General features: G+C 44.0%; 3 protein-coding genes across 5 annotated transcripts in view; 1 reads left to right on the top strand and 2 right to left on the bottom strand.

The window, feature by feature from the left end:
* The window catches only part of LOC130406509 (leucine-rich repeat-containing protein 75A-like), a 139534-nt gene extending 135762 nt beyond the window's left edge, over window positions 1-3772 (bottom strand). Inside the window, 1 exon segment of the mRNA XM_056612132.1 lies at window positions 2048-3772. Within this exon segment, the coding sequence (XP_056468107.1) occupies window positions 2048-2299 (252 nt within the window). The 5' untranslated portion in view covers window positions 2300-3772.
* A 344-nt stretch (window positions 3773-4116) lies between these two features.
* LOC130406513 (polymerase delta-interacting protein 2-like) lies at window positions 4117-16543 on the bottom strand. 2 transcript variants are annotated; one of them, XM_056612138.1, is made up of 11 exons: window positions 16298-16543; window positions 15470-15551; window positions 11621-11718; window positions 11325-11427; window positions 10157-10232; window positions 7636-7743; window positions 6490-6626; window positions 5788-5814; window positions 5573-5698; window positions 5217-5296; window positions 4117-5131 (listed from the first exon to the last, which is right to left on the bottom strand). In XM_056612138.1, exons 1-11 carry the CDS (start codon window positions 16480-16482, stop codon window positions 5017-5019), a joined length of 1137 nt encoding a protein of 378 aa, XP_056468113.1. In that variant the 5' UTR covers window positions 16483-16543; the 3' UTR covers window positions 4117-5016. The 2 variants fall into 2 exon arrangements, with proteins under 2 accessions (XP_056468113.1, XP_056468114.1); XM_056612139.1 differs by having other exon boundaries at window positions 4118-5131; window positions 15470-15545; window positions 16298-16542.
* On the top strand, window positions 15780-24458 carry LOC130406521 (uncharacterized). Of its 2 annotated transcripts, XM_056612150.1 has the most exons (5): window positions 15780-16612; window positions 17122-17273; window positions 17928-18007; window positions 22996-23459; window positions 24074-24458. In XM_056612150.1, exons 1-5 carry the CDS (start codon window positions 16541-16543, stop codon window positions 24089-24091), a joined length of 786 nt encoding a protein of 261 aa, XP_056468125.1. In that variant the 5' UTR covers window positions 15780-16540; the 3' UTR covers window positions 24092-24458. The 2 variants fall into 2 exon arrangements, 1 of the variants encoding a protein (XP_056468125.1); XR_008904451.1 differs by lacking the exon at window positions 17928-18007 and having other exon boundaries at window positions 15780-16798; window positions 23583-24452.
* Window positions 24459-24786: the final 328 nt, after the last annotated feature.

Genomic DNA, 24786 nt, shown 5'->3' with positions numbered 1-24786 from the left:
AAATTTTTAATGATATCGAAATACAGTGTAGATATTAGGGGTGCAACGGATCAAAAAACTCACGGTTCGGATCGTTCCTCGGATCAGAGTCACGGATCGGATCATTTTTCGGATCAGCAAAAAAAAAAAAAAAAATAGCGTTTGTGATTGCTTTAGCCAGGTCTGATTGTGGAGGAAGGGGCTGCTTAAATGCCGCGGTGATGAGCGGTTGTTGAGCCGCTTTCGGTTTCACTCCTGTCAGTGAAACACCGGGGTGATGTCGCTGTAAATGCGTGGCCATGCTCGATTTTTTTTTCTTTATGTTAGCAATCGCTATGTCAGCTAAGTGTTACGTCTGTGTGGTAACCTAGGCGACAGGTTTGTGTGGCAGCGCGAGTATATGGAAACAGACGTAGCACTGGAAGCAGCAGTTATCGTTACAGTAGCCACCGAAGTCTAGCCTACTTTTATTTTCCATGCCCACTGTTCTTCATGTTGTACGTTGAGGACAATAAATCACAACGAGCCATAGGACTGTTTGCTTATTGAAAAGGGAACTGTTGCAGACTTTTACCCAGAGCGTGTTAAGTAGCTCTGTCCCTGGAACTAGCAGGAATGGTTACGGCTGTGTGTGGACTGAACATGCGCACAATTTTTTTTTTTCATAAATCAATCCGCGGATCATGCGTGTGCCGAACCGAAATAGATGATCCGAACGGATCACGGATCAATGATGATCCGTTGCACCCCTAGTAGATATGTGTCGCTTTGTTTAATGGTTTGGACGAAGATAAACGGTTGAAAATGTAATTAGTTACGACTTAAACTGTTGAAGTACCAGAGGACCTCCAATTGACTCCAATGTTAAAAAAAGATAGTATTTTAAAAGTAGAATATCTTAAAAAGTGTAAATTAAAAAAATCTGAAAAGAAGCACTCGATTCCAAGCTATTCTGAACATTTTAAAATTTGAATAGAGTCTCTAGGAGAAAAATTTAGGAAGGAGATAGGTCCCAAAGTTTGTAGATAAAGAGGAAAAAAAGAAAGAAAGAATAAAAGAACATAGTTGAGCGCTGCATGCAGCACTCACCTGATTAAAATGGTTTCTTTGATGGCTTCTGTCCATCACCAAACTCGAGACAATTCGATGTGGGTTAATGAATTGAAACATGTATTGTTGTAAAACAACACTATATGTGAAGAGAATAGATAATGTTGATCTCTTAGGAACTTGATACTGCTGCTATTGTAATCCGTTGTGCGTTGGCTCTCTACTATAGCGCGGTGGTATTTGAGACGCATGTCAACCCACTATGAAGGATGGATCTAAACCTATTGGCTGCCTGGTGCAGTACACACGCAGTATACATGACCCTTTATAGCTGTTGAATTCTCCCATGTGTAGGACAGATGGGATATGAAGAGTAACAAAAAGCATAGCATATATTTGTAAATCTATCTATAATAATAATATGTTCCATCTAAATGAAGTGCTTATTTTTTAGTCCATTCAAATAAAGACGTTGCGAGATTAGATCGTTTTCTATTTTCCCTTTTAAACCAAACCACAACACATTCCTGCTTTCAACAACGGTCTTAAATATAGTTTTTTAATTTCAAGTATTTTACTCTGAGCATATTACTCAGAGCATTCATCTTAAATAGGAGTACATGAAGAAATTATGCTTTCTGAAACTTTTACATGTTGGTAATGTCATGCATGATGGGGAGCAGCCTACCTGTCTGTCTGACAGGATAAAGCCCTGTGTCAGTTTGACAGAGAGCAGCCTACCTGTCTGTCTAATAGGGGTCAAGACCTGTCTGAGGGGGTAAGGACATGTCTGACTGAGGGGGTAAAGACCTGTCCGTCTGTCTGATGGGGTAAAGACCTCTCTGTCTGATGGGGTAAACACCTGTCTGTTTGAGGGGGTAAAAACCTGTCTGTCCGACTGTGTAAATCCTAGCTGTCTGTCTGACGGGGTAAAACTCTACCTGTCTGTCTGAGGGGGTAAAGCCTACCTGTATGATGGGGTAAAGCCTACCTGTCTGTCTGAGGGGGTAAAGCCTACCTGTCTGAGGCTCTTCAGCACCTCGGTGGCCTGGTCATGTCGGCCCTGCTTGGCCATGCCCATCATCTCCTGGATCATGCCGATGCGTCTCTGGTAGGGCGGGGGGGGCGGCCCCCGGTTCAGCCTCTCCCCCGACCGCAGCAGGGCCAGGATGTCCCCTCCCCCGCCACGCTCCTTGGTTGGGGTCCGCCTCCAGCTGTGCTGAGGGCTACCCCCCCCTTCCTTGGGGCCTTTTGGGTGCTTGGCTCCCATGGTTTCACTGGGGTGGTGTCAGCGTACAGTACTGGTCCTACCAGAGATCATACGGTGGTGGTGACAACAGTACTGGTCCTGCCAGTGATCCTGTGGTGGTGGGGGTGGTGACAACAGTACTGGTCGTAACAGCCGTCCTGTGGTGGTGGTGGTGGTGGTGGTGGTGACGACAGTATTGGTCCTACGAGCCGTCCTGTGGTGGTGGTGGTAGTGACAACAGTACTGTTCCTCCCAGCTGTCCTGTGGTGGTGGTCGGTGACAGTGCTGAGGGCGGCCATGAACCACCACATTTGAGTAAAGCCTACAAGCCAATCTTATGAGCCCAGTGAGACAGTAGTGAAACAAGGCAGGTGTTCACATCTTCTTGAAGGCCTCAGGATGAGTGAGGGTCTGGAGGAGGTAGAGCCTACAGAACTGTCTGATCATGTCGTAGGTCTCGATCCGAACTTGACAAGATGTGTTGGCTGTTCATACCACTACCAACCATTCTGGGGTGATACCCTCCCACACACACACTCATAGGTGAGCTTCGATCAACATCACTTTTTTAGTGCAAAAGAAAACTGGACCCACCTCGGATCGTCTCGTCAGGTAGAGAAAGCCTTCAGCCCGACCTGATGGATAATCCAGCAGACCCTAGGTTTGCTTACGGTCGACACCGGGGCCCGGTCTCTGATCCCGGGATGTGATACGGTCCACACCTTACGGTCAACACCGGGATGTTTTGCAGTCCACACCGGGGGATGTGTTACAGTCCAGTTTACGGTCCACACTTCTGCCCGCCGCAGTCACTTACTTACCGCTACATCCAGACGGAGTCATCGCACAATCCCGGAGAAGAATATCCGTGCAACGTGCATTTCTACCTTGAACCCTCTTCTTTTCATCACCTACCACATGTCTTACTCCTGGTGCATCCTTCCAGAGCTAGATAGAGACGAGGCGGGCGTGTTGAGTGTGAAGCATGACCAGGCAGGTCAGTGTTTACGTCTATCTGCTGGGAGGGAGGGCTCTCGATGTAGTCTGCCCCGCCTTCTGCCATTCACGTTTCATCCGCATGGAAACATCTCACGGTTCTTCTGCCAACCTGGACCGCGTCACGTAAACGTTGCATCCTCCGAGTCGATACGACGGATACCGAAAGGCGATGCATCACCTCACACGTAAGAGGGAGGTGGTCTGACTTGGAGGTCACCAGTCTGAATTATGGATCAGACTTCGTTCACTGGATGAGCGCAGGTCTTCCCAAACAAGGCCATCAGAGGGAGGCAGCGATGGCAGGGAGATATGAGGTTTGTTATTTACTTAACTGATGGACTTTAATGGATTGATGGATTAAATCGAGGCCAATAATAACTTGCTATTTTCGACCACATGATACAGATGTGATCGAAGATTGAACTTTGCAGACAAATTACCCTTAGCTAATACTTACATAAATGTGTTTCGACATTAATCTTCAAGAATGATTTAGTTGATTACCTATAAATATGGCCTAGAAACAAGAAATTAAGTGGAGGTCATCATCACCGGCCCAACTCAGCCACAGAATAATTAGAGCTGACCTTTAACGATATACACGATGCAGTTTTAAAGTATATTGTCATGGCCTGTGGCCACCCTACCCCTACTGTTAAGGTTGCAAAGTTGGACTGTAAGCCATTACCTGGTGGTTGGGCGTCAAACTCTCTACTTGTGTGTACTGACTTGAAACCCTGCAAACACCCAATTCCGTTTACAAAATCCCAATACTTCATAGTCTGCACCAATACAAAATTACAAATATGAAAAAGCTAAGGAGACAAATGTTTTTTGAAATGTATATTTTTGGTTTGCCTTTAATACATGTCTATTTACAGTAGTACGTCATCAACCATTGTATTCAATAACTAAATGTTAGTTTATTTTCTCCACGTGGGAGAAGAGTTCAGGATCAACATCACACATTTTAAAAACAAAACCTAATCTGCACCAAACCAACATGAAGTATGGTGAATGTCGAGCACAGCTGCCGGTGGCTTTGTTTTTTTTTACTTGATGGTGTCCTGGTGGTGAAACACCTCCTACTCCCTGACCTCCTCCCTGTCCACCTAAGAGCCACCAGTGGAGGCCTCCCTCATCTCCTCCCAGTGTCTGAGGTCTTTCAAAACTGACGTGGTTGGTTCTGAGAACTCATTTCAGATCTAGCATTGAAAAAGATACTCAACATTGACAGATTAAAACCAACTCAAAAAAGTACTATGGATTTGATCGTAGGGCCCTGGGATGAGGACTCTTTGTGGCTCATCGTCATGACCGCCAGACTTTTCTTCACAAGTGCAATGCTGAAATGGACTGCCTCATGGGGAGCCTCATCTCCGCCACTGCTTTCTACTCTTCGTCACTGCACTGTTTTCTGCTTAATTGGCAACACCATAAGTTAGACACGAACTTTAACAGGGCTTCAAACAGCAAATTATGTTCCTGCACTACAAAGAAAACCTATGGGGCATTGCATTAACAACAGGACAGGATTGGACCTGCGATCGGGTTATTTGGAATATCAAACAAAACATAAGAGGGATAATTGACTCCAAATTACTCCTGGGCTACATGTATTGTGAACACAGAAACAGTGGTACAGGAAAACAAGAGGGGAAGGGGGGGGGGGGGGGGAGACAGGGGTCCCTACAGATGACTCCCAGGAGGGCTACACCCTGAAGACCTCGACCTCGCATTCAGAAGGTGTAACCTGCAGGGGGAGCCTTGTCATCCTTGTTGCTCTCCAAGGAGAATGGAGGAATGCGGACATCAAAGTGGGAGCCGTCTGTCCTCTCGATGCGAAACGTGCCCCTGTGGAGACACGGGGGGAGGGGGGGGAGATAAGCACATGGAGAAGCTAATACAAGCTGACGACGGATGGGCTGAGAGGACTCACCACATGTGACCGCTGGGGGCCTGGAGGGACACGTGGCTACTGTACTGGAAGGCAGGCTGTTCTTTAGACAACACGGGCTCCTGGGTGACAGGGATGTCAAAGGGCGTAAGACGCAAGGAGGAAGGCATGGATAGGTCAGACTTACCAAGTCATGGCTGTAAATTACCTTTGAGGCAGGAGCTTATCCAAATCACATTATCACATTTGTGGTAGTACAAACAGTTTCAGTAGATATCATTTAAAGTGCTAGAAGTAAATGTAGCTTAATTGAAGGAGCTTTAAAGCCCTTCATTTACTTTTTGGCATGGTTTCTTCATTCAGTTTGTTTGTTTGTTTGTGAGGCAGTGTGTACTGACCCGACCCACCACACCACGGCCTCGCACCGTCTCCAGGGTGCCGGAGAGGCTGAAGATCCTCCAGTGTCTCTCCCTCAGCTGGACCACCTCACTGCCCATGTTCTCTAGACGGATGCAGTACCTCCACTGCACAACCCAAACACAATGCCATTACTGAGTGAAAGGAGGAGGATGTGACCAAATCCTGTGCCCCTCGTAAAACATAAGGTACACACCCAGTAGACGTGGGAGTTCTGGGCCTCCTGGGAACAGAGATTACAAAAAAAGACGATTACAAACTAGAACTGCTAGTCGTCATGAAATGTATTCCCAAATAGGGGTGTGAACGGTTACAAAAAAATTGTAAACGGGTACACAACCCCTTTTTTTTCGTGTACACGGTTAACCTTTTAATTAATTAATGATTATTATTATTTATTTTTTAAAGTGGACCGCAGTCGCGCTATAGGGGGATTATTTGTTTATCAACACGGCGGATGCGCAAGCAGAATGATCGCAAAAAATAAAATTTGTTTGACCGGTTGCCATGGTTATCTCTGTGTGGTTAAATTGCAGTTGCGGTGTTAATTAGGATGTTGTCAGCTTACTGTTACATTCAACTTTAATCAGAAAATGTGGTTATATGCTATAGACCCTATAGTATCTGTGGTATAAAGGCTGGGACGAACTTGAAATTATAAATATGTACACTTTATGTTGACAGTATGGGCCGTCGCGATTCCCATTGAAACAATGGCGCGGTGATTTTATTTATTTTCTATTAAGGTTTTCGTTTACTGATTTTTCCTAAACGGTTATGATTTACTAACCGGTTACACGTGTACCCGTGCACACCCCTATTCCCAAGCACACACCACCGACTGCACATCTCAAGCCAACAGGGCCTATTTTATCTACAGGAGGTGCCATTTCCTCACCCTCATGCCCATGTAGAAGGGGATGACAGTAACGCGGATGTTCTCGGTGGTCTCGCGGTGAACATCCGACAGCTCCAGCCAGGGGTGGTTCTTCTCCTGCCACGCCTTCAGCGTGTCTCTGGCTGTAAAAGGAGGCGCTACACACACACACGCATTTAATTATTTATTTGAATCCACCAATCACATTACAAGAGACAAGATTAAAATATTTCAGAGATAAGATAAGTCATTGTTCAAGGGTACAAAAAACATCTCCTGCGCCACACGGCCAGACTGCTGATATGGAGCAGAACTTTGCTAATTGTTTAGATTTTCTGCTGGAGAGCACCGCCAGCCTTAACCCACTGAAAACACGGTTGTGGACATGCCCCAAGCTTCCAAAAATAAACACTATTAGCTTGCATTGGTAGCCTAGGTCCCTTAGTATTTCCAGAATGGGCTGGTATTTAATGATTTTATCGTTGAAAGCAATTTCCATGTACAGATCAAACACACAGCCTATCTCAAGTAAGAGCACTTCCCTTTTGTCTCTTTTTAAAAACACAACATCAGGGGTATTTGGGATGTTACACATCACATCAATAGAGCTGTTAAACCATTCCGGCATGATGTGTGAATGTTTGTACATGGAAACACACACACACACACACACACACACACACACACACACACACACACACACACACACACACACACACACACACACACACACACACACACACACACACACACACACACACACACACACACACACACACACACACACACAGGTGGTGATTTGTTAAGTGGTGATATCCAGCTTTTTTTACTTTTCACTTCTCAGGGTTGTGAATTTGCCGCCACACTCGCAAAGCGAGTGACCGATAACAACAGAGTGGGCATCCTGACAAATCACACTACACTGGGCTACTCGGGAGGGGAGCCTTAAAGTGACATGATATTAAACAGCCCGTTTTTGAAAGCCGCTGAAATTGGTATTGCAGAAATGAACACTGAGAATAATAAGGGATATTTCTAAAATACAGCCATGTAACCCTATTCTAACCTCAAATGCAATTATTAACCCTAAAAAAGCATGATATGGGATCTTTAAAACAAGTCTGAGTGATGGATATATTCATTCAGTATGATGGACTGAGTGTTTACCTTTGGCGGGGTTGAACAGCAGGAAGCGCTCAAACAGCTCATGCTGGATGGGGACCTGCTCTGTGGAGTTGTAGGGCAGGATGTCTTCGTGGCTCACGTAGTCCAGACCTGGACCACAACACCGGTCAGAGGTATGGACACACACAGAGGGTGAGGAGGATCAAATGAAATGTTCTGAATGACGGACAGGTGTGCCACTCTAAACAAAAGGCCATACACAGGGCTCCAGAGTGCGACCCAAATATTTAATAGTGCGACTAAAAAAAATTCAAGGTCGCACTGGTGCACCTGACGCTGCTCGGGTGATTTTTTTTTTTTTTTTGCGCAAGCGCAGCATCTCTCCGTTTGCCTGATTTGTTGTCACCAATAAGAGACAGAGCTCAGGGCGTTTCTTTGCCTCTGATTGGCTGTCGTCCTTTTCACTGCTCCAAGTGTGAGTTCAAAAAATGCGATCAACCTGAGCAGGCTGAGTGCCAGAGTTGCCTAAATGAAACAAAAGAAAATAAACGAGACGACAAAACGAGTGAAAATTAAGAGAGGTAGAAACATTGAAAGCTTTTTCATTAAGAAATCCAGCCAAGACACGGAGACCTCGGCGACGGTCCCTGGGAAGATGCCAACTGGCCCCGGTCCTTCGGCGATAACATTAGATTCGGAACCAGAGGAGACAACCGAGTCCGAGATTGAGCCCGGCCCCGAGACTCAAATTAAAAATCCCAAAATGTACTCTTTCAAACATGACTGGTTGACACAATTTCCCTGGCTGAGATACGACAAAGGACGGAATGCAATGCATTGCATTTACTGTCGGGAGTGCGGTCAGAATATGGCCGGTAATAGTGCATTCGTAGGCGAGGCAACGGCGTTTCATATCGAAACGTTAAAAATACACATCATGTCCAAAAAGCATACAATATGCCGTGACAAATGTGTAGATTAAGTGGCCCCTCCCCCAGCTGCATTTCAGAGGCAGGCAGTAGTAATCAGGTCCTCGGAGGAATCCGAAATTATCATAAAATGTAATGTTGCATACAACATTGCAAAGGAGGAAATGCCGTTCACCAAATTTAAGTCAGAGATTATTTTGATGAAGAAAAATGGATTAAACGTCAACCAGACCTACAGCAATGATACGGCATGTGCCCAATTTATTGGTGTAATAGGAGATACATTAAAGAAGAAGACAGCTGCGGACGTTGCTAAACTGCGTTCAAGTGAGCCGCCATTCGTTCATCCGCGGTCAAGCCAGCCGTCACACAAAATCTTTGTGCGCCTTTACTCTAAACAGCCCTTGGGTGGTATCTCGCAACGTTTTCAAAATAAAACCCTTCACCTACGTGTGTAGGTAATATATAGAACACTAGATGTCTTACGGCGGCGTCTAGAACGGCCGCACTTGCGACCATCTTGCCAGTCAGCTGCTCGCCCCTAACATTGTGCTGGTAGTGGTACATGTACTTTTTAAATAACAATAACTTGCTACATTTTCAACCGGTTTACCAACGGTTTGGTTTCTTGCAAACGTTATTAACGTGGTTATAATATTGTACCTATTTTAGAACATTATTTTTTCTTTTTTTTAGAATCTAACATAATTATTCATCAGTATCAAGTATGCAGTGCCGTAACTACATCTCTGACGTTTATAACAAAACAAACCGTTTCAAAATTTAGCAAGTTATGGTTATTTAAAAAGTACATGTACCACTAACAACACAGTGTTGTGGGTGAGCAGCTGGTGGCAAGTTGGCCCCCAGTGCGGAAGTTCGACTCCATTGGCCAGCAGAATATGCAAATGTGAGTTTTTCAAATGACATTTTCTCAAAATCTATACTGTAAAATCACATGGTTCCTTGTGTAAAAGTAGTCAGTACAACAGTAAGTATGGTCCTATCAGTCAGTGGCGAAAATATGCATATGTGAGGTTTTTTTATTGGGCTTAAAATAAAGTATTTCTCTACACCTTATTGTTGTTAAAAAATCATTCACATTATATTAAAGTTTAGAAAGCTATAAAAAGGTGACCTTTTGGCGTTAAGGCGACGCAATGATAAAAATTTGGGTGCACCTCAATTTTCTGCTGGTGCACCTAAATAAATAAGTTAGGCGCACCAGTGCAACCAGTGCAAAATGTTAGTCTGGAGCCCCGATACAGGAGAACAGATTGAGAACAGAAGATTTGATGCTCGTTTGTGTCATCAATACGTAATGTATACCTCTATAAACCCCAACCAGGAAACCTTTGGCATGGTTTTTTACATAAGCATTTACAGCATGTTAAAAAAAAAAAAAGTTGCCAATACCGTGTTTTCTACAATAATCATCCAACAATGTAGAGTTCTATAGAGCAGTGTTTTTTGAACTCTCTGGGTTAAACGTACACCAAATATCAAACCAAACCCTCAAAGCACACTAACTTAAATTCTTGGTAATAGATTAGGAAGAATGTCACAACTGGTGGAAATGTTTCACTGCATTTCCCACATGTGCGCAAATAGCTCACGGCATGTGGGCAGCATACCTGGGATGGCGTACAGGGCTCTGCTGTCGTCATGGTTGGCCAGAAACGTCACAGCCTCTGTCTGGGACCTCTGGGACTGTCAACAACAGCATACAACAATTGGCAGTCAGAAGAAGGACTTCAAGTCTTTTTCGTTCAAGGGGACATATTGTACCACCAGGTGTGAGTGTAATCAGCCCTTACAAGCCGTTTCGAAAATCTGCCCAGTCTGACATCACTAGTGGGCGTGTCTGCCTAGATCTGTGCTGAATAGATGAGCAACGTTTACTTCAGTCCACTGGGTAGGCTGGTAGACTGATCTATCCAGCACACATCTAGGTGGAAACGCCCACTTGTGATGTCATAAGGGAGAGATTTTGTAAGTGCGAATCACACTCGCACCTTGTGGTATACAATGTGTCCCCTTTAACATTGATCAGTGCTTCACACACGGAGCAATAAATACATTTAATTTAATTAATTCATAATTAAGACTTTAATTGTTACACAAGTACAAATGCTTTTAAAGGAGAAGTATAATAAGGAATACCTAGCACAGGAGGATGCAACGATAAGAGCCCAAATGGCTAATATTGCATTGTCTAGGACCATAGTGAACGCTTCCAAATCAGCATTTTTTAACCACTAATATTGCTAAAAATAGCACCAAACCTCTGCAGTAACAAGACTAGGGTTCCTACACATAAAACGAAGCATCAACAACTTAGTTATCATACCGGGAGTTTATTAAAAAAAGACTGCTTTACAAGTCTGTGCCTTACAGGTGGTAGGTAAATGTTTACCGGAAGTCCATACAAGTCGATTACCGAATGCAACGGAGTTCAGGCACAGACTTGTAAAACAGTATTTTTTAATAAACTCCCGGTACGCCAGCTAAGTTGTTGGTGCTATTTTTAGCAATATTAGTGGTTAAAAGCGTTCACAATGACCCTAGCCAATGCAGTGTAAACCATTCGGGCTGTTAGCGTCACTCTGGGCATTTCTATACTCGTTGATCAATGGAAAAAAAGGGTCTGGAGGCCTTATTTTATGTGTTTTCATGCCGAAAAGACACTGGGTTCAATTTTCCCCGTAATTCTACTTTAAGTGGACCAGATCATAGTAGCTGAATGCATGTCACCGAGACCTAGCACATACAACAGAGAGCAGAAAGCCTGTGGTGACTCACTATGTGAGGACAGTCCCTGGTATCGATCAGGACCTGGTAGTAGGTGTGAGTCTTCCCCTTAACCTCCTTGGAACCATGGGCACCGCCAGGGGGCTCGGGTTTACTGGAGGAAGGGAGGGGAGTTATACTAAGTGTCCAATAAGCTTAATCCTCTCTCGGACATGGACATCAAAATACACACATGCGAGTGGAGACTATGGCTGAAAATGATCTCCCAATATCATATTATTCAGTAGCTCTCCTGGATAATTAGCAGAATGACAGGCTGTGTATGGGGGTTTGTGGAGGGGCCTTACCTGTCGGAAACAGGCAGAGTGACGTCTCTGTCGTAGAGGCGGGCGTGCCATGGGAACAAAACGATGCCCCTGTATCCGAACACGCTGTGGAGGAACAACTGACAACACATGGTGAAACTAAACACCTCCCTGTACGATGTGAATGTGTGTTTGCAATGTACGAAGAATCGTGCTGAAAGGAACATTTCACCAGTGGAGACATGAATCTGTATTGAAAGTGGGTCATATATGTAGTCGAATAGTAACATAAATTTCTAATTCAGTGCCTTCTTGACAGAGAAAAAGCAGACATTAACTTTTTGGCGCTTGTGGATTGAAGACAAAAACTCACAAAATCAGTGTTCACTCCCTGAGGGACATAACATAACAGCCAATCAGCGTTCACTGCCTGCAGTCCAGGGTGAATCGCAGCAGGAAGAGAAATTTATTGTAGCCGTTTGTGGACTCCCGGAGCTCTATATCTAAATAATATAATATATTATATTAGGCATCAATATAATATATTATACAACGGGTGGCTTGAATCCAGCGATCTGATTGGTTCCCAACTGTTGTATAATGAGCGTATACATGACTGCTGTGACGCCCAATCATTTTGTGAAAGTTTGCATATCACTCCGCGCCTGGAAGTAGAAACAGTTACAAAGTAAAAAATATGTTGAATGATGGAGAGGGTGTAAATGTTGTTACTCCGGGAGTGAGCAAGGCGATGGAGAGACTAACGAAAGCTTAGGCACACGGCGAGTGAACTGCTCCATAGGATAAATTGCCGGCGAACCGCTCTAGCGGAGCCTTCTCTCGGAGGGACGCTAAAGTGTGTTGCATACCGACCGTCGTGCATTTTGAAGGCAGCCAGGAGGGACTACTTTTTTGTATTCTTTAATAAAACAGCTACATTGACTTTGTTTTTGTTTTTTAAATGTAGTGTGTCTATGACTTTCGTTTTGCCATAATAGTAACCGTTGTATAAAAGCAATAGATCACTTCAGTCAGTGGTAGGTGCTCATTATACCACTGTGAAGGGGGTCGCCGGCCCTCCGCTGCGCGTCGGGGCCGGACAACGCCCCTTAACAGTGGCATAATGAGCACATACCACAGCCTGTCTTGATCTATTGCTTAAATATAATATATACAGTGTTTCCCACAGACCAAGTAGCAATGTGTGTGTGTGTGTTGGGGGGGGGGGGGGGGGGGGGGGGGTAAGGGCAGATTAGACGTGGAGTCCAAACAGAGGGGGGGGTTGGACAAGGAGTCCAGCCGGGGAGGGGGGGGCATTTTGCGATTGCTCATTCACGTAATCGAGCAATCGCAATCAAATTACGTTTCAAAGTGGACCAGACATTTTTCTGTTGTTAAAATCGCTGGCAGAACGGCCTGGGGATCTAACACCGTAATATATATAAACTATAACCGCATTTCACATTAATCGCAATTATTACACGGGTCTTCTCAATGCCATGGAATGTTTCATTCACTTGCATGGGCCCTTCACAACTTCCGGCGGTGAATTATATTTGATAATTCACCGTTGCAAGTATAATCATGAGTATAATTGACCGGTGTCAAGGAAAACAAAGGATTTTTTGCCTCTGACGTCTTTGGTATCACTCCGCAAGTACCGGTAACTTGTCTACCCCAGCGTCTTCGGTTGCTAAGCGATGTCAACGTCTTTGGCAGACTATTTCTCTGCTGACCAACCCTACGAATGCTGGTAACAAATAGATTGTAAAAAGACACAGCATGTGGAGGAGGAGGAGCGGGCGAATCCGCTGTCAGTGCGTGTGCATACTGATACGTGGGTTTATCCAATAAGTGGTGGTGTACCCGCGCACCATTGGCATGTATCAGTGCTGTACAGTGAGACAGTTTTGATCGCATTTGCTATTAAAATATTTAACGTGCGAAGATAAATACAAGTCCACTCGCACCGGTGCGAAAGGGTGAGAAGGACCCGTGCCGAAAAAAAATACCTCTTTCTGTACGACTTTCAATGGCACTGCTAAGCGTGAGTGTGTGGGAGCATGATGGGAGCGATAAATGTAGGGATGCATGTAATTTATTTTGAATTATAGGCTCGCCAGTTCCGCTGAACTACTAAAAAACTACATTTCCCGAACATTCACACGTTGAGGAAGAGGCTTTGTAACGGTCGCGGGAAATTCACTTTTTAAGCAAAACAGAAAAATGAAAAGGTATTTCTCTGTATTCGGAAGTTCTTCTTCATCAAATAAAGATGGTAACTTGGGAAAAAAATCCACGTATGGAAGAGATTGACTCGGCGACCACAAGCACGGAACCGGCACCTTCGGACGAAGCCGACTCCACCCATGACTCCGTCTCGGCCAACGGGAAAACGTACAGGTTTAACCCCCAGTGGTTAAAAACGTTCAATTGGCTGGTCTACGACCAATCCAAGAAGACTATATTGTCTAATTTGTAATAATTACTTAATTTTGTTGAATGTGTTCACCACTTCTGGCTGCTGATGTTTTAAAAGAGGCTCTCATAGTCACTTTACTATTTAATATGTTCATTGTCACTTTACTGTTGTTAAATTTGTTCATATTGTGTTACTTTTGTATACACGTCCTATTCTGTTCATATAGTTATATCTGAATAATTTTTATTTTTTGACTATAGTATGTGTGCTACCAAAATTATTTTTGTGCTACTGAATTTTTTTGCTTGCTAGCACCAGTGCTACCATTTTAAAAAGTAAGCGTAGAGCCCTGCATGTATGCGCGCTTGTCTCTGTGTGCGTGTGTGAATGAGAATGACAGGGAGAAAGAGTGCTATGCGAAGAAGAATGAACGGAATGATATTTACGTATATTTAAAAATCACACATTGGCCTATGTATGGGAAACACTGATATAATATCACGGCCAAAAGCTGTATGCGCCTCCGGATGATATTGTAGCGACCCTGGGACTCTTAAGAAGTTTGTGTGTTATGTGTTTGCAATGTATTTCGTTGGCCAGTTGTTCCATGTGCATGTATTGGAGTGTTCTACCGGTCAATCAGTGTGGGGGGCGAATCACCAGGTCAGCTGGGGGAGGGGCTTGGGGAACAGGGGCATGCGCGTTGAAGGTGTTCTGCAGTGTGTGCGTTTCGGTGAATCAATTGTTGTTGGTGTGTATTTTGGCGTTGGTTACGGCGTTCCAATAACCAGGTATTTTCCTAATAAATATTCGTCTCATTGACACATGTATCGAATTGTTTCCTAAATGTTAACTAATCAAATGCTGCTAAGGGTAGGAAGGAGTGTAAATGTGTGCATGGGTATTAGAGCCCGACCGATATATCGGCAGGCCGATATTATCGGCCGATATTAGGCATTTTTCAAACTATTCGGTATCGGCATTTATAATGGCCGATAAATGAATATAAAAAAAAATATAAAAAAAACTCTAACGCCCAAACCCGCTGATTCAGCCAGAGTTAGGCAGAGTGAATGACGGAGATCATCGGTGTTGTTCATGTGTGCAAGTGTGTTCATGGTAAGTTGGCAACTGTCACGAGACATACATTGCTTGAATAACAATTAAAAGAACATCCCCATCAATTCTCTAAAGTTAGCTGAGAGTGAAAAGGATTTAAAGGATAACTACAAATAACCAATGTTAGGGAAATTTGTTTGTTTTTTTGTGCGTTTCTGGATTTCTTTTTTATATATATATATATATATATATATATATATATATATATATATATATATATATATATATAGGCCGATATATCGGCATATCGGATTTTTAAATCACAAAATATTCCTATCGGTATCGCCCTTAAAAATTCTATATCGGTCGGGCTCTAATGGGTATACAGCAGCAGCAGAGTCCATTCTTACCTGACCCGTTTCATATTTGCCGTGCTGTTTGACTGCCTCAAACACACCAACTGCTTCCAAAACCTTCTCCTCAGGCCTGCTCCTGCCAAACACAGGCAACTCTATTACCATTGGACAAGTCTTCATAAGGAGGGTCGTGAGTGGAGGAGAGGCCAAAATACGGGAGCAAACATTTGCCTTTTTCAAATGGTTGGAATAGATGGCCAAGTGGACACGTGGTAAAGAAAAGGAACACGTAATTGGGCTATGGCCACACCTACGAAAACGATAACCCCCCCCCCCCCCCATTTTACTTGGCAGTGTGGCAGGAATTTCTCCGTAATGATGGACTCAATGGATAGACGCAACTAGCTGTTTCTGCTACAGAACTCCGCCACCAAATAAAGAAGAGAAGGCAGAGTATGGGTATAGACTGCGCGCTGTTTACAAACATACAGTTGAAGAAGAAACTAAGAACCGTAACCTAAGGAACAGCAGCCATTTAAAACCTAATATTACCCCAACCTGATATTGGTGAAACACAACACTGCCAACGTTTAATACAACGAGCTATGTGTAAGACGGGTCATTTTCAGGGACGTAATGACTTCAAGACAGGGGTAGGAATGCTTATTGACTATCAGGTAATTTAATCACAGGCTGGAGCCGTCAAATATCAATTGCAACACTAGCTCTGGGTCCACTGGTGGATCTAACGCCATTATTTACGGCTGTCATCGCTCGACATGAAATCTGTCCCAATCTGGCAACCGTGCCCAGAGCTAACTGTGTTGGCTAAAGTCCTTACCATGGTTATCAGCGCTAGCCCAGGAGGACAGCAGACCTTACCGTGAGGACATAAACCGCTTCTGCTGGGTCTTGTTGGGCAGTCCACAGGCTAGACATTGGAGCCGAGGTCTGGTCACCTCGAACCCGTAGCTGTTGTCAACAATACTCAGTATTCTGTGAGCTTGTCTCTTGTTTAAAGTGTTAACAGTGGCTAATAACCCTCGACGTAGTGCGCAGGCGGCCATCTTTATCCTGTCTTCTCCACCGTGCACGGTCTGCTGTTCATGTCCTCCACGCGCAGGAATGCACACGGAGACGCGCGCACTGGAACCGCGCGGTCACGCGCATGACGCAGCGAGAAACACAAACGCGAATGTATGAGTAATGTTTTTTATTGAGTTTAATTACATTTAATGTTTGATATTTTGTACCCATTCTCTAGGGTCTGAAAAGGAATCATTTACACAAAAACTACAACGTCTAATCTAAGTAAGACATTGAAGACCCGTTTGGTGTGAGGTCCGAAATAAAATAAAAACAGCTTCATCATAGTTTACTAAAGTGAGAATAACAGCTTTATCATGGTTTACTTAATAGAGAATAACAGCTTTATCATGGTTTATTAAAGTGAGAATAACAGCTTCATCATGGTTTACTAATGTGAGTAGTATGTCCCGGTTATATTAATGCGTAATCTATGTATTCAAAGTAGAATTTGTGCTCATGTGGCCGATTTGTTTGGAAATTGTATTTGTTCATTTTAAACTGCTCTACACTTTGGGCGAGATGACATCTACTCTAGGCTATGAATATCCACACCCATCATAAAATATATTGGTAATTTATTTGATAACCGGTGGACTTAATTCTTTATTCATTGTTAGATCTCCCATTGCACCTTTTCGAGAAAAATGCCAGTGAACTCAGCAAAGAACAGAGGGAGTTTGCCATCACATTACACCTGCATGGACCCAAGGCATACCGCTACCTCAGAAACACGCTGCAACTTCCTCTCCCTCATCCACGCTCATTGCAGGTATCGTACAGGTATCGTATGTTTTCTTCGAGAACGAAATAAAACCAACCTATATTAGTTCTAAACAACAATTTTATATGGTCCGGGCTAGAGAGGTTAAAATGAATTGCCAAGTAGTCAAAATGTACAATCATAATGAATTGCTTGAGGAAAATTAGTGATGATTCCCTGGCCTGATAACAGGGTCGGACTGGGAACGATTTTCGGCCCTGGCATTTTTCCATCTACACCGGCCCCTTATGGACCGACCGACCGACCCCCCCCCCCCCCCCCCTTTAGCGCAAATGAGCCGAACCAACTTCAGCAAACCTACTTAAAGGGGTAGTTCGGAATTTTGGACATAGGGCCTGATTCCGAAGTGGGCATTGGTATTCTATATCACTGGAGACAGTTTTCAACACATTTCGTTCAGTCCTTCTAGTTGCAGAGTTCGCTCGTGCTAGGCTAGCGCACGTCAACGGGCAATGCTAGCCTGCTATTAAAAACAGTCTTACCCACTCCACAGTACACCCGAGGTAAATCAATTATAACACGGGACAGGGAGCCAGTGCAGTGATTTCAGGATGGGGGTGATGTGGTCATGCTTGCGCACCCTCATCAGGACCCTGGCAGCACTGTTTTGAATGTATTGGAGCCTCTGGATGCTCTTGCCAGGGATCCCAATGAGGAGTGCATTGCAGTAGTCCAACCTGGAGGAGACAAAGGCATGAACGAGCTTCTCTGCATCAGCCAGGGTGAGTGATTGGCGGAGTTTGGCGATGTTCCTGAGGTGGTATAATGCTGTCTTACAGAGGTGTTTGATGTGGGTGTCAAAATTAAGTTGTGGGTCCATTTTAACACAGAGGTTGGTGACAGATGTGGAAAGGGGGATGTTTTGGCCAGAGAAGGTGATATTGGTGATGGTGGGGGAGCGGAGCTGATGTGGCGTGCCAACAAGGATGGCTTCCGTTTTATGGCTGTTAAGTTGTAGGAAGTTGAGCTTCATCCACGCCTCTATCTCCTCCAGGCAGGTGGTCAGTGTGGATGTTGGCAGAGGGGCAGAAGAAGTGGGGGTTGTCCTGATGTAGAGCTGTGTATCATCAGCATAGCAGTGGTAAGATAAGCCATGCCTGCTAATGACACTACCCAGGGGGAGCATGTACAGTGAGAACAGTGTGGGGCCCAACACCGAGCCCTGGGGGACACCGCAGGTGACGTTGTTGGTGTGTGATTTTGCTTTGCCCAGGGCGACGTGCTCAGTTCTGTCAGTGAGGCACGAGGTGAACCAGTTCTTTACATTTCCTGATAGTCCAATGGTGTATTGCAGGCGGTGAAGGAGAATATTGTGGTCAACCGTATCAAAAGCAGCTGTTAAGTCCAGGAGGATGAGGAGCCGGTGTCTGCTGCCATCAGGAGGTCATTTGTGACCCTGACCAAGGCTGTTTCTGTGCTGTGGCCATAGCGGAAACCAGACTGGAATTTTTCAAACAAGTGATGTTGTATGAGGTGATCCTGGAGTTGTGCTGCAACTGTTTTTTCCAGAACTTTTGACAGAAATGGGAGATTTGAGATGGGCCTGTAGTTGGAGAGGACTTCTGGATCAAGGGTAGGTTTTTTTAATGTTGGTCTGATGACAGCAGTTTTTAATGCAGATGGGATATGGCCGGCCAGGAGGGAGTGGTTAATGATATTGGTGATGAGTGGAGAGACAGCAGAGATTTTGGCCTTCAGCAGAGCTGTAGGGAAGGGGTCTAGTGCACAGGTGGATGGCTTCATTTTCCTGATGACGCCCTCCACCTCTTCCTTTGTGATGCTGGAGAAGGAGCAGAGGGTCTGGACAGAGTCAATCGGTGGGTCAGCAGTTGGAAGGGGCAGGACAGTAGTGGTGAAGAGGTGTGAGCGGATGTTATTCACTTTTTGTTTAAAAAAGTTGATGTGCATGTTGCACCTCTCCGTGGTGACATCAGATTGGCAGGGGCGGATCTAGAAAAATATTCATGGGGTGGCAAGAGGGGGACAGGAGATGTTGAGGGGTGGCACGCTCTGGCAGAAGTATATACAGTATGCCGATTTAATTAAAGCCATATCAATCAATATTTACTTGGAAAGCCCCCACATTTAAATATTTTGACTCAATAACATTATATTTAATTTATTGTGGGATGAGTAAAGCCTTGCATTTAAACATAAAAGGTTTCAGACAAAATGTAATAAATTATTACTGAATAATTACAAAATCAACCTGCCTTACAACAAACACCTGCACTATTATACCAGCAGGGGCATGGGGCTAAAAATATATGCAAAGAGAGCTGCAATATGTACTTTAGTTAACAATAAGTTGGTATTGGTCCATGAGATATTCCTATCAGATGTCAATCATCAGTCCAACTTGAGTGCAAATATCACTTTATTCACCGATTCCAATAATTTACATACAATGCCACCCTCAAAGTGCGGTGACATAGAATAACTCCCAAAGTAGTGTATTACCTGCATGCTTGGAAGAGCCAAATGGGGATTCAGGGGAAGTGCTATCAAAGATTTCCCTCTTTCTTTTTTTATATCTTTAATTTCTAGTATTTAAGACCTTTTGGGTTTACCTTATTATTATTTTTGCTCTTGATGTGAAGCTTGTTTTATTATTAATTATTGATGACTTATATTGGTTTATAAAAGTTCAGACAGGTGTGCAACCAAGTAGATTAGAGATGGCCATTTGTAAATAATTTACAGAAGATGACTTGCATTTTGTTGTCCAAGTACCTGTTACTTGGTTCAATGACAATAAAGTTTAATATAATCAAATCAAATGACTGTTGATACAAAAGGAGGCACATGAAGTTAACGGTCAGGAAAACCAGCTGAGTGTAGAAGGGTTTGTGTTTGTTAGCGCGTCTTTAGCGCGGATTGCAATTCTTATTGCAGCCTGCAGGGTTATGCGAGAAACATACGGAGGGACGCGGTCGTTGAGCTCCCACATTGCATGGCACGTTAAATTCAACTAGAATCGCCACGATCAATTGGATATCAACAGAACAAAAATAGTCGGAAAGCCTACAGAAACTATAGATAGTTAATGTGACAATCACATTATTCAAAATAAACTTGGAGCAATGATTTACTGAGGAACTATTTTTTTGGGAGAATGCTTTTGCAGGGAGTTCGCCGCCCCACCTGCCCATACGGCACGCGCATTCTATGCAGCTATAAGGCATTCCAATCTTAACTTAAGTCTTTAACTATGATGTTTCTGTAATACACAGCCCTGCTCTTTTCTAATTATTATAATTTCTTCATAGATAGACGGTTGATCAGTATTACCTCAAGAATGTAGTCTCTCTGCCGCGCCGCTTGCTTTGTTCGTTTGGAGGACTCTCGCGCCTTCCTTGTATTCAAAATCAGTGCCGGCGGGAGTCTCGGGATGGGGGGGGGGGGGGGGGCCAGGCGGGAGGGGGCAATATTTCCTGGTTGCATTCACTTGCAGTCGCACTTTTGAAACTCGCTTTTGTAAATGTCTTGTAAAAGCAAAAAAAAAGAAAAAAAAAAAGAGTTTTGCGCTGCCAACTGGGGTGGCAGCTGGGGTGGCAAGGCTTTTTTTAGGGTGGCAGTTGCCACCCCATGCCACCCCAGTAGATCCGCCCCTGCAGATTGGGATGGTAAAGGGGGTTTGAGAAGGTGATTGATAGTTGAAAAGAGCTGTTTGGAGTTACCAGGGCTATTGTTGATTATTGTGGAATAGAACCTGGACCGTGCATTATTCAGGGCTTCAGCATATGCCCTCCTGTGTTCCCTGTATGCCTGTTTGTAAACGGTCAGACCAGAGGCCTTCATTAAACGTAGTTCACTGGTGTACCAGGGTGCGGAGCACGAGAAGGAGACTGACCTCGATGTTAAGGGGGCGTGGAGATCCAGGAGACTGCTCAGGGACTGGTTGTATAAGTCCACTGAGTCAGCAACAGAGAGGGAGTCAGTTGAGCCAGAGGAGAGATGTTGAAGGTCCAGGGCCAGGGCATCCATGTTGATATTTTTCACATTCCTGAAGTGGATCTGCCGCTTTGGTTTGGTGTGGGAGGAAGGAAAAGGGAGCTCCTGTAGGTTGCTGATGGGGGCGGAGTTTGAGATGACCAGGTCAATTGTGTGTCCTCTGGAGTGTGTGGGGGAATCAACATGTTGTTGTAGGTTGAGGGAGTCTAGCAGCTGAAGAAAATCAGCAGCGGGCTGGCATGAGGGGGTGTCAACATGAATATTTAAATCACCCAGAATGATGGTATTGGCAGAGGTAGTACAGAGTGTTGCGAGGAGATCAGACATTTCCGGGATGAAAGCAGAGTTGGGTTTTGGGGGCCTGTATATGAGTAGAACAGTCATGGGATGGGGGGGCTTGCATGTGAATGCAAGACATTCACAGGAGGAAGTTGTAGGCAGCACCATGGGGGACAACTCCAGGTCCTGTTTGTGGATGACAGCTAGGCCACCACCGCGTCCAGTTCTGCGGGCTGCCTCCAAGTAACTGTAGCCTGGGGGACAGGCTTCGTTTAGGGCAGAGTAAACCTCTGGCTGGTGCCAGGTTTCTGTTAGACACATGAAGTCAAGTCCTTTTTCCCTGATATGCTCTTCAATCAAGCTGGATTTATTATTTAAGTGTTGAAAAGTTCAAATTTGACCAGTGACTGTGGGGTTATTCTCTGTACAGGTTGCAGAGCCTTAAAATCCACTCCGCGCAGGTTGGAATCCACTCCATGAAATCTATCCAGCCGGGAGTGCGGGATGTTGTGTCTTTTGCCCTCAGCCGTCTCAGCGGACCTGATAGATGTGATGAAGCCGGCAGGCTGACCATAAATAAAGTTTCTCCCTGAGCCTCTGTGGATATATCGAGGTCTACGCAATAGTCCTAGCTGCTTAATGGTGGAAATACAGGGTGGGATGGAGCGATTGTTGTACTTCAGCAGCTGTGGGGCGAAGTACGTCAACATCGAACCAGCCAGAGTGATGTTAGCCTGTTAGCAGCTAGGTACGGACCCGAAGCATCTGGGGAAGAGCTGGGAGGCAGTGCAGAAAATCCACGAGACAGTAGAGACAGCTTAGCAGGTTGACCAGGGCATATTCCTCACAAGGATCACCGGAAAAAAAACGCCAGCAGTGACCAGGAAAATGTCACATCGGCTACTTGTTTTTAGCCGTTGCTAGGGACGCCAAAATAGCAAGTGAGCTACACGGCTCTTCACAATAACAATAACAATAACACTGCAACAACTAAAGACAGTCCATAAGCTTGCTTTTCGTCGCTGATGTAGCTTGCAGGGAACCAAGTAGAGATTATATGTCCACAAAAAAATCACTTTTTAAAATAAAATTGGCCCAAAAATTGCTTGGAGAAGCGGCGAACAAACAGCGCCAGCGTCCTCTCCGTTTGTTGCCTAGTGACTCTCTGATCTACTGGGATTTTCACTCACAGCCATCTCTAGGGTTTACAGAGAATGGTAAAATCTAAATATTGAAAAAATAAAAGGGAGCAAGACAATATGTCATATCCCTTTGTGGCGTTTTTGTGTGTGGTCTACCATAACTATGGAATAAGTTAATTGCCTCAATGTTAAGTAGCCCTGTGTTGGGTTTGATATCCTTCCTACTCTACCACTCATGTCTCCTAAGGAAAACAGGAAAACATGTCTCTATAAGGAAAACAGGAATGGTTGAAATATCTTAAAGGGTTGTGTGTTGCTGTTTGTTTCTCTTTAAGGAGGCTGGAATAACAACCTAACTGCTGGAGAGTTCCAGGGTATCTTCCACAAGCTCATCATGTATAGATGTGGTGTCAAGCCGGTGGATTCTGGCAACGTGAGAGGACAGGATGCCACTGTCACCCTGTCAGCTGAGCACTACACCAGAGTCTCCCTTTCCGCTGCTGAGATGTCCTCTGCAGATGCCGCCACTGCTGTAGAGCTGGTTTCTCCATTCCTGAACATTTCTGCCCTTGTAGGGAACCACAGCTACCTCCCAACTCGCTTTGGTGCTCTAGTAGACAACGCACTGGTCTACATTGCTGGGTTCGTTGTCCGGTGTATTTTTCGCAGCCTGTCCTGTGTTGTGTGCTGTTCCAGCCTGGTGACAGATACTGTAGCTGTCCCATTTGACCAGAGCTACCATCTGCTGGAACTTCGTAATAACGGTGGGCTGATGATTCCTTCAAAGGGAACTGTAAAGGTCAGTAAAAACATCCATAAGCTCCTCTGTATACACAGCTAGCATGCTGCCAAACAATGACCAACAGCCCAACCCATCCTCATACAGTCACAGCTTTAACATTTTCTAAATCTCTTTTTGAAGGTGGTGAGAGCTGCGGAGAGGGCAATACGTCAACTGTCGTGGAAATATCAATCATAACTATAAATATACAATCACATACAAATTATATTAACCTTGTTTATATAATTATTACATTCTAAGGAACTGTATACATTCTCCCTGTAACTTAAGTTAATTCGTATTCAAGCTCCCACTGGAGCCAGGAAGTCTGGTTTTGTGACCAGGCCAATCGACTGACTTCTTTGTTGTGTAAACTCGTTTAGAGCCAATTCTGTAGACATGTCCAATACCCACCCATTGTATTACAAATTGACTTGTCCTAAGGTCACTCCCACTTCCTTCCCACAATGTTAATGTTCCCTATAAGAATCTTGTGAATCTATTGTCTCGTCGAATGTGTTCTTGGTAAACTTTGCTGCCGGTACTTTTCCCATGATCATGCTTTAAGATTAAATCAAATATTTCGCTGTCCGACGTGTCCGTGAGAGAACTTTCTCTTCATCACTCTTCAGGGAAAGCCCCTGATGTAGCCCACTTTGTCAGAGAGGAAATCGGGACAGAGGACGTCTTTGCACTGGGGAGCCATGTCCAAGAAAGCCAGTTTGGCATTGACAATCACCTGTCCCTCCTCCTGTCGCTGGTTGTCTCTGCCTAACGCGAATACGGCTGCATCATATCGCCAAATTAACCTCGCTTACCTGGCAGAGATGAAATTCCCGAAAAAAACTCGAAAAAACCATCCTGATTCAGGGATTTTCAAAACGACAGATATAGTTACATATATATATATATATATATATATATATATATATAAATATAGTATTAAATGTATAATTGTAAACATACTGTACCAAACTACCTTAGGATTATAAATCAATACAAATTATATATAAAGTGTAAATATAGTACATCAAATTATAAAAACTATTATAGACATGTGTATATATATGTACATATATGGATTTTATAAATATATAAATTATAAAATATATAGTATTTTAAGTGTATGTATGGATTGTAAATATCAAATATAGTGTCATAAATAAAGAAAATTGTATATAGATAGATATATAAAAAGATGAGGAACACAGGAAGTTAATTTATTAAATATTTATTGTGCTTTTCTTTGTTTTGTATTTTTCACATGTTTAATTTGTATTTGAATGTCTGAAATAAATTCAATCAATAGTTCCAGTTGTATCTCAGTCTGGAGGGTTACTGGTTC

Source organism: Gadus chalcogrammus, chromosome 16, assembly GCF_026213295.1.
Source record: "Gadus chalcogrammus isolate NIFS_2021 chromosome 16, NIFS_Gcha_1.0, whole genome shotgun sequence".
Classification (NCBI taxonomy): Eukaryota; Metazoa; Chordata; class Actinopteri; order Gadiformes; family Gadidae; genus Gadus; species Gadus chalcogrammus.
Note: the sequence above shows the minus strand (reverse complement) of the source record. Positions and strands in the feature narration are given on the sequence as shown.

Excerpts from the sequence above, each read along its gene's own strand:
- LOC130406521 (XM_056612150.1), top strand. The coding sequence starts at position 16,541 with ATGCACACGGAGACGCGCGCACTGGAACCGCGCGGTCACGCGCATGAC. Across the intron at positions 16,613-17,121 it reads CGAGAAACACAAACGCGAAT|ATCTCCCATTGCACCTTTTC; the intron begins GTATGAGTAATG and ends ATTCATTGTTAG. Across the intron at positions 18,008-22,995 it reads GCTTCTCTGCATCAGCCAGG|GAGGCTGGAATAACAACCTA; the intron begins GTGAGTGATTGG and ends TTTCTCTTTAAG.
- LOC130406513 (XM_056612138.1), bottom strand. The coding sequence starts at position 16,482 with ATGGCCGCCTGCGCACTACGTCGAGGGTTATTAGCCACTGTTAACACT. Across the intron at positions 10,233-11,324 it reads CCAGGGACTGTCCTCACATA|TCCCAGAGGTCCCAGACAGA; the intron begins GTGAGTCACCAC and ends TGTTGTTGACAG. Across the intron at positions 7,744-10,156 it reads AGCCCTGTACGCCATCCCAG|GTCTGGACTACGTGAGCCAC; the intron begins GTATGCTGCCCA and ends GTTGTGGTCCAG.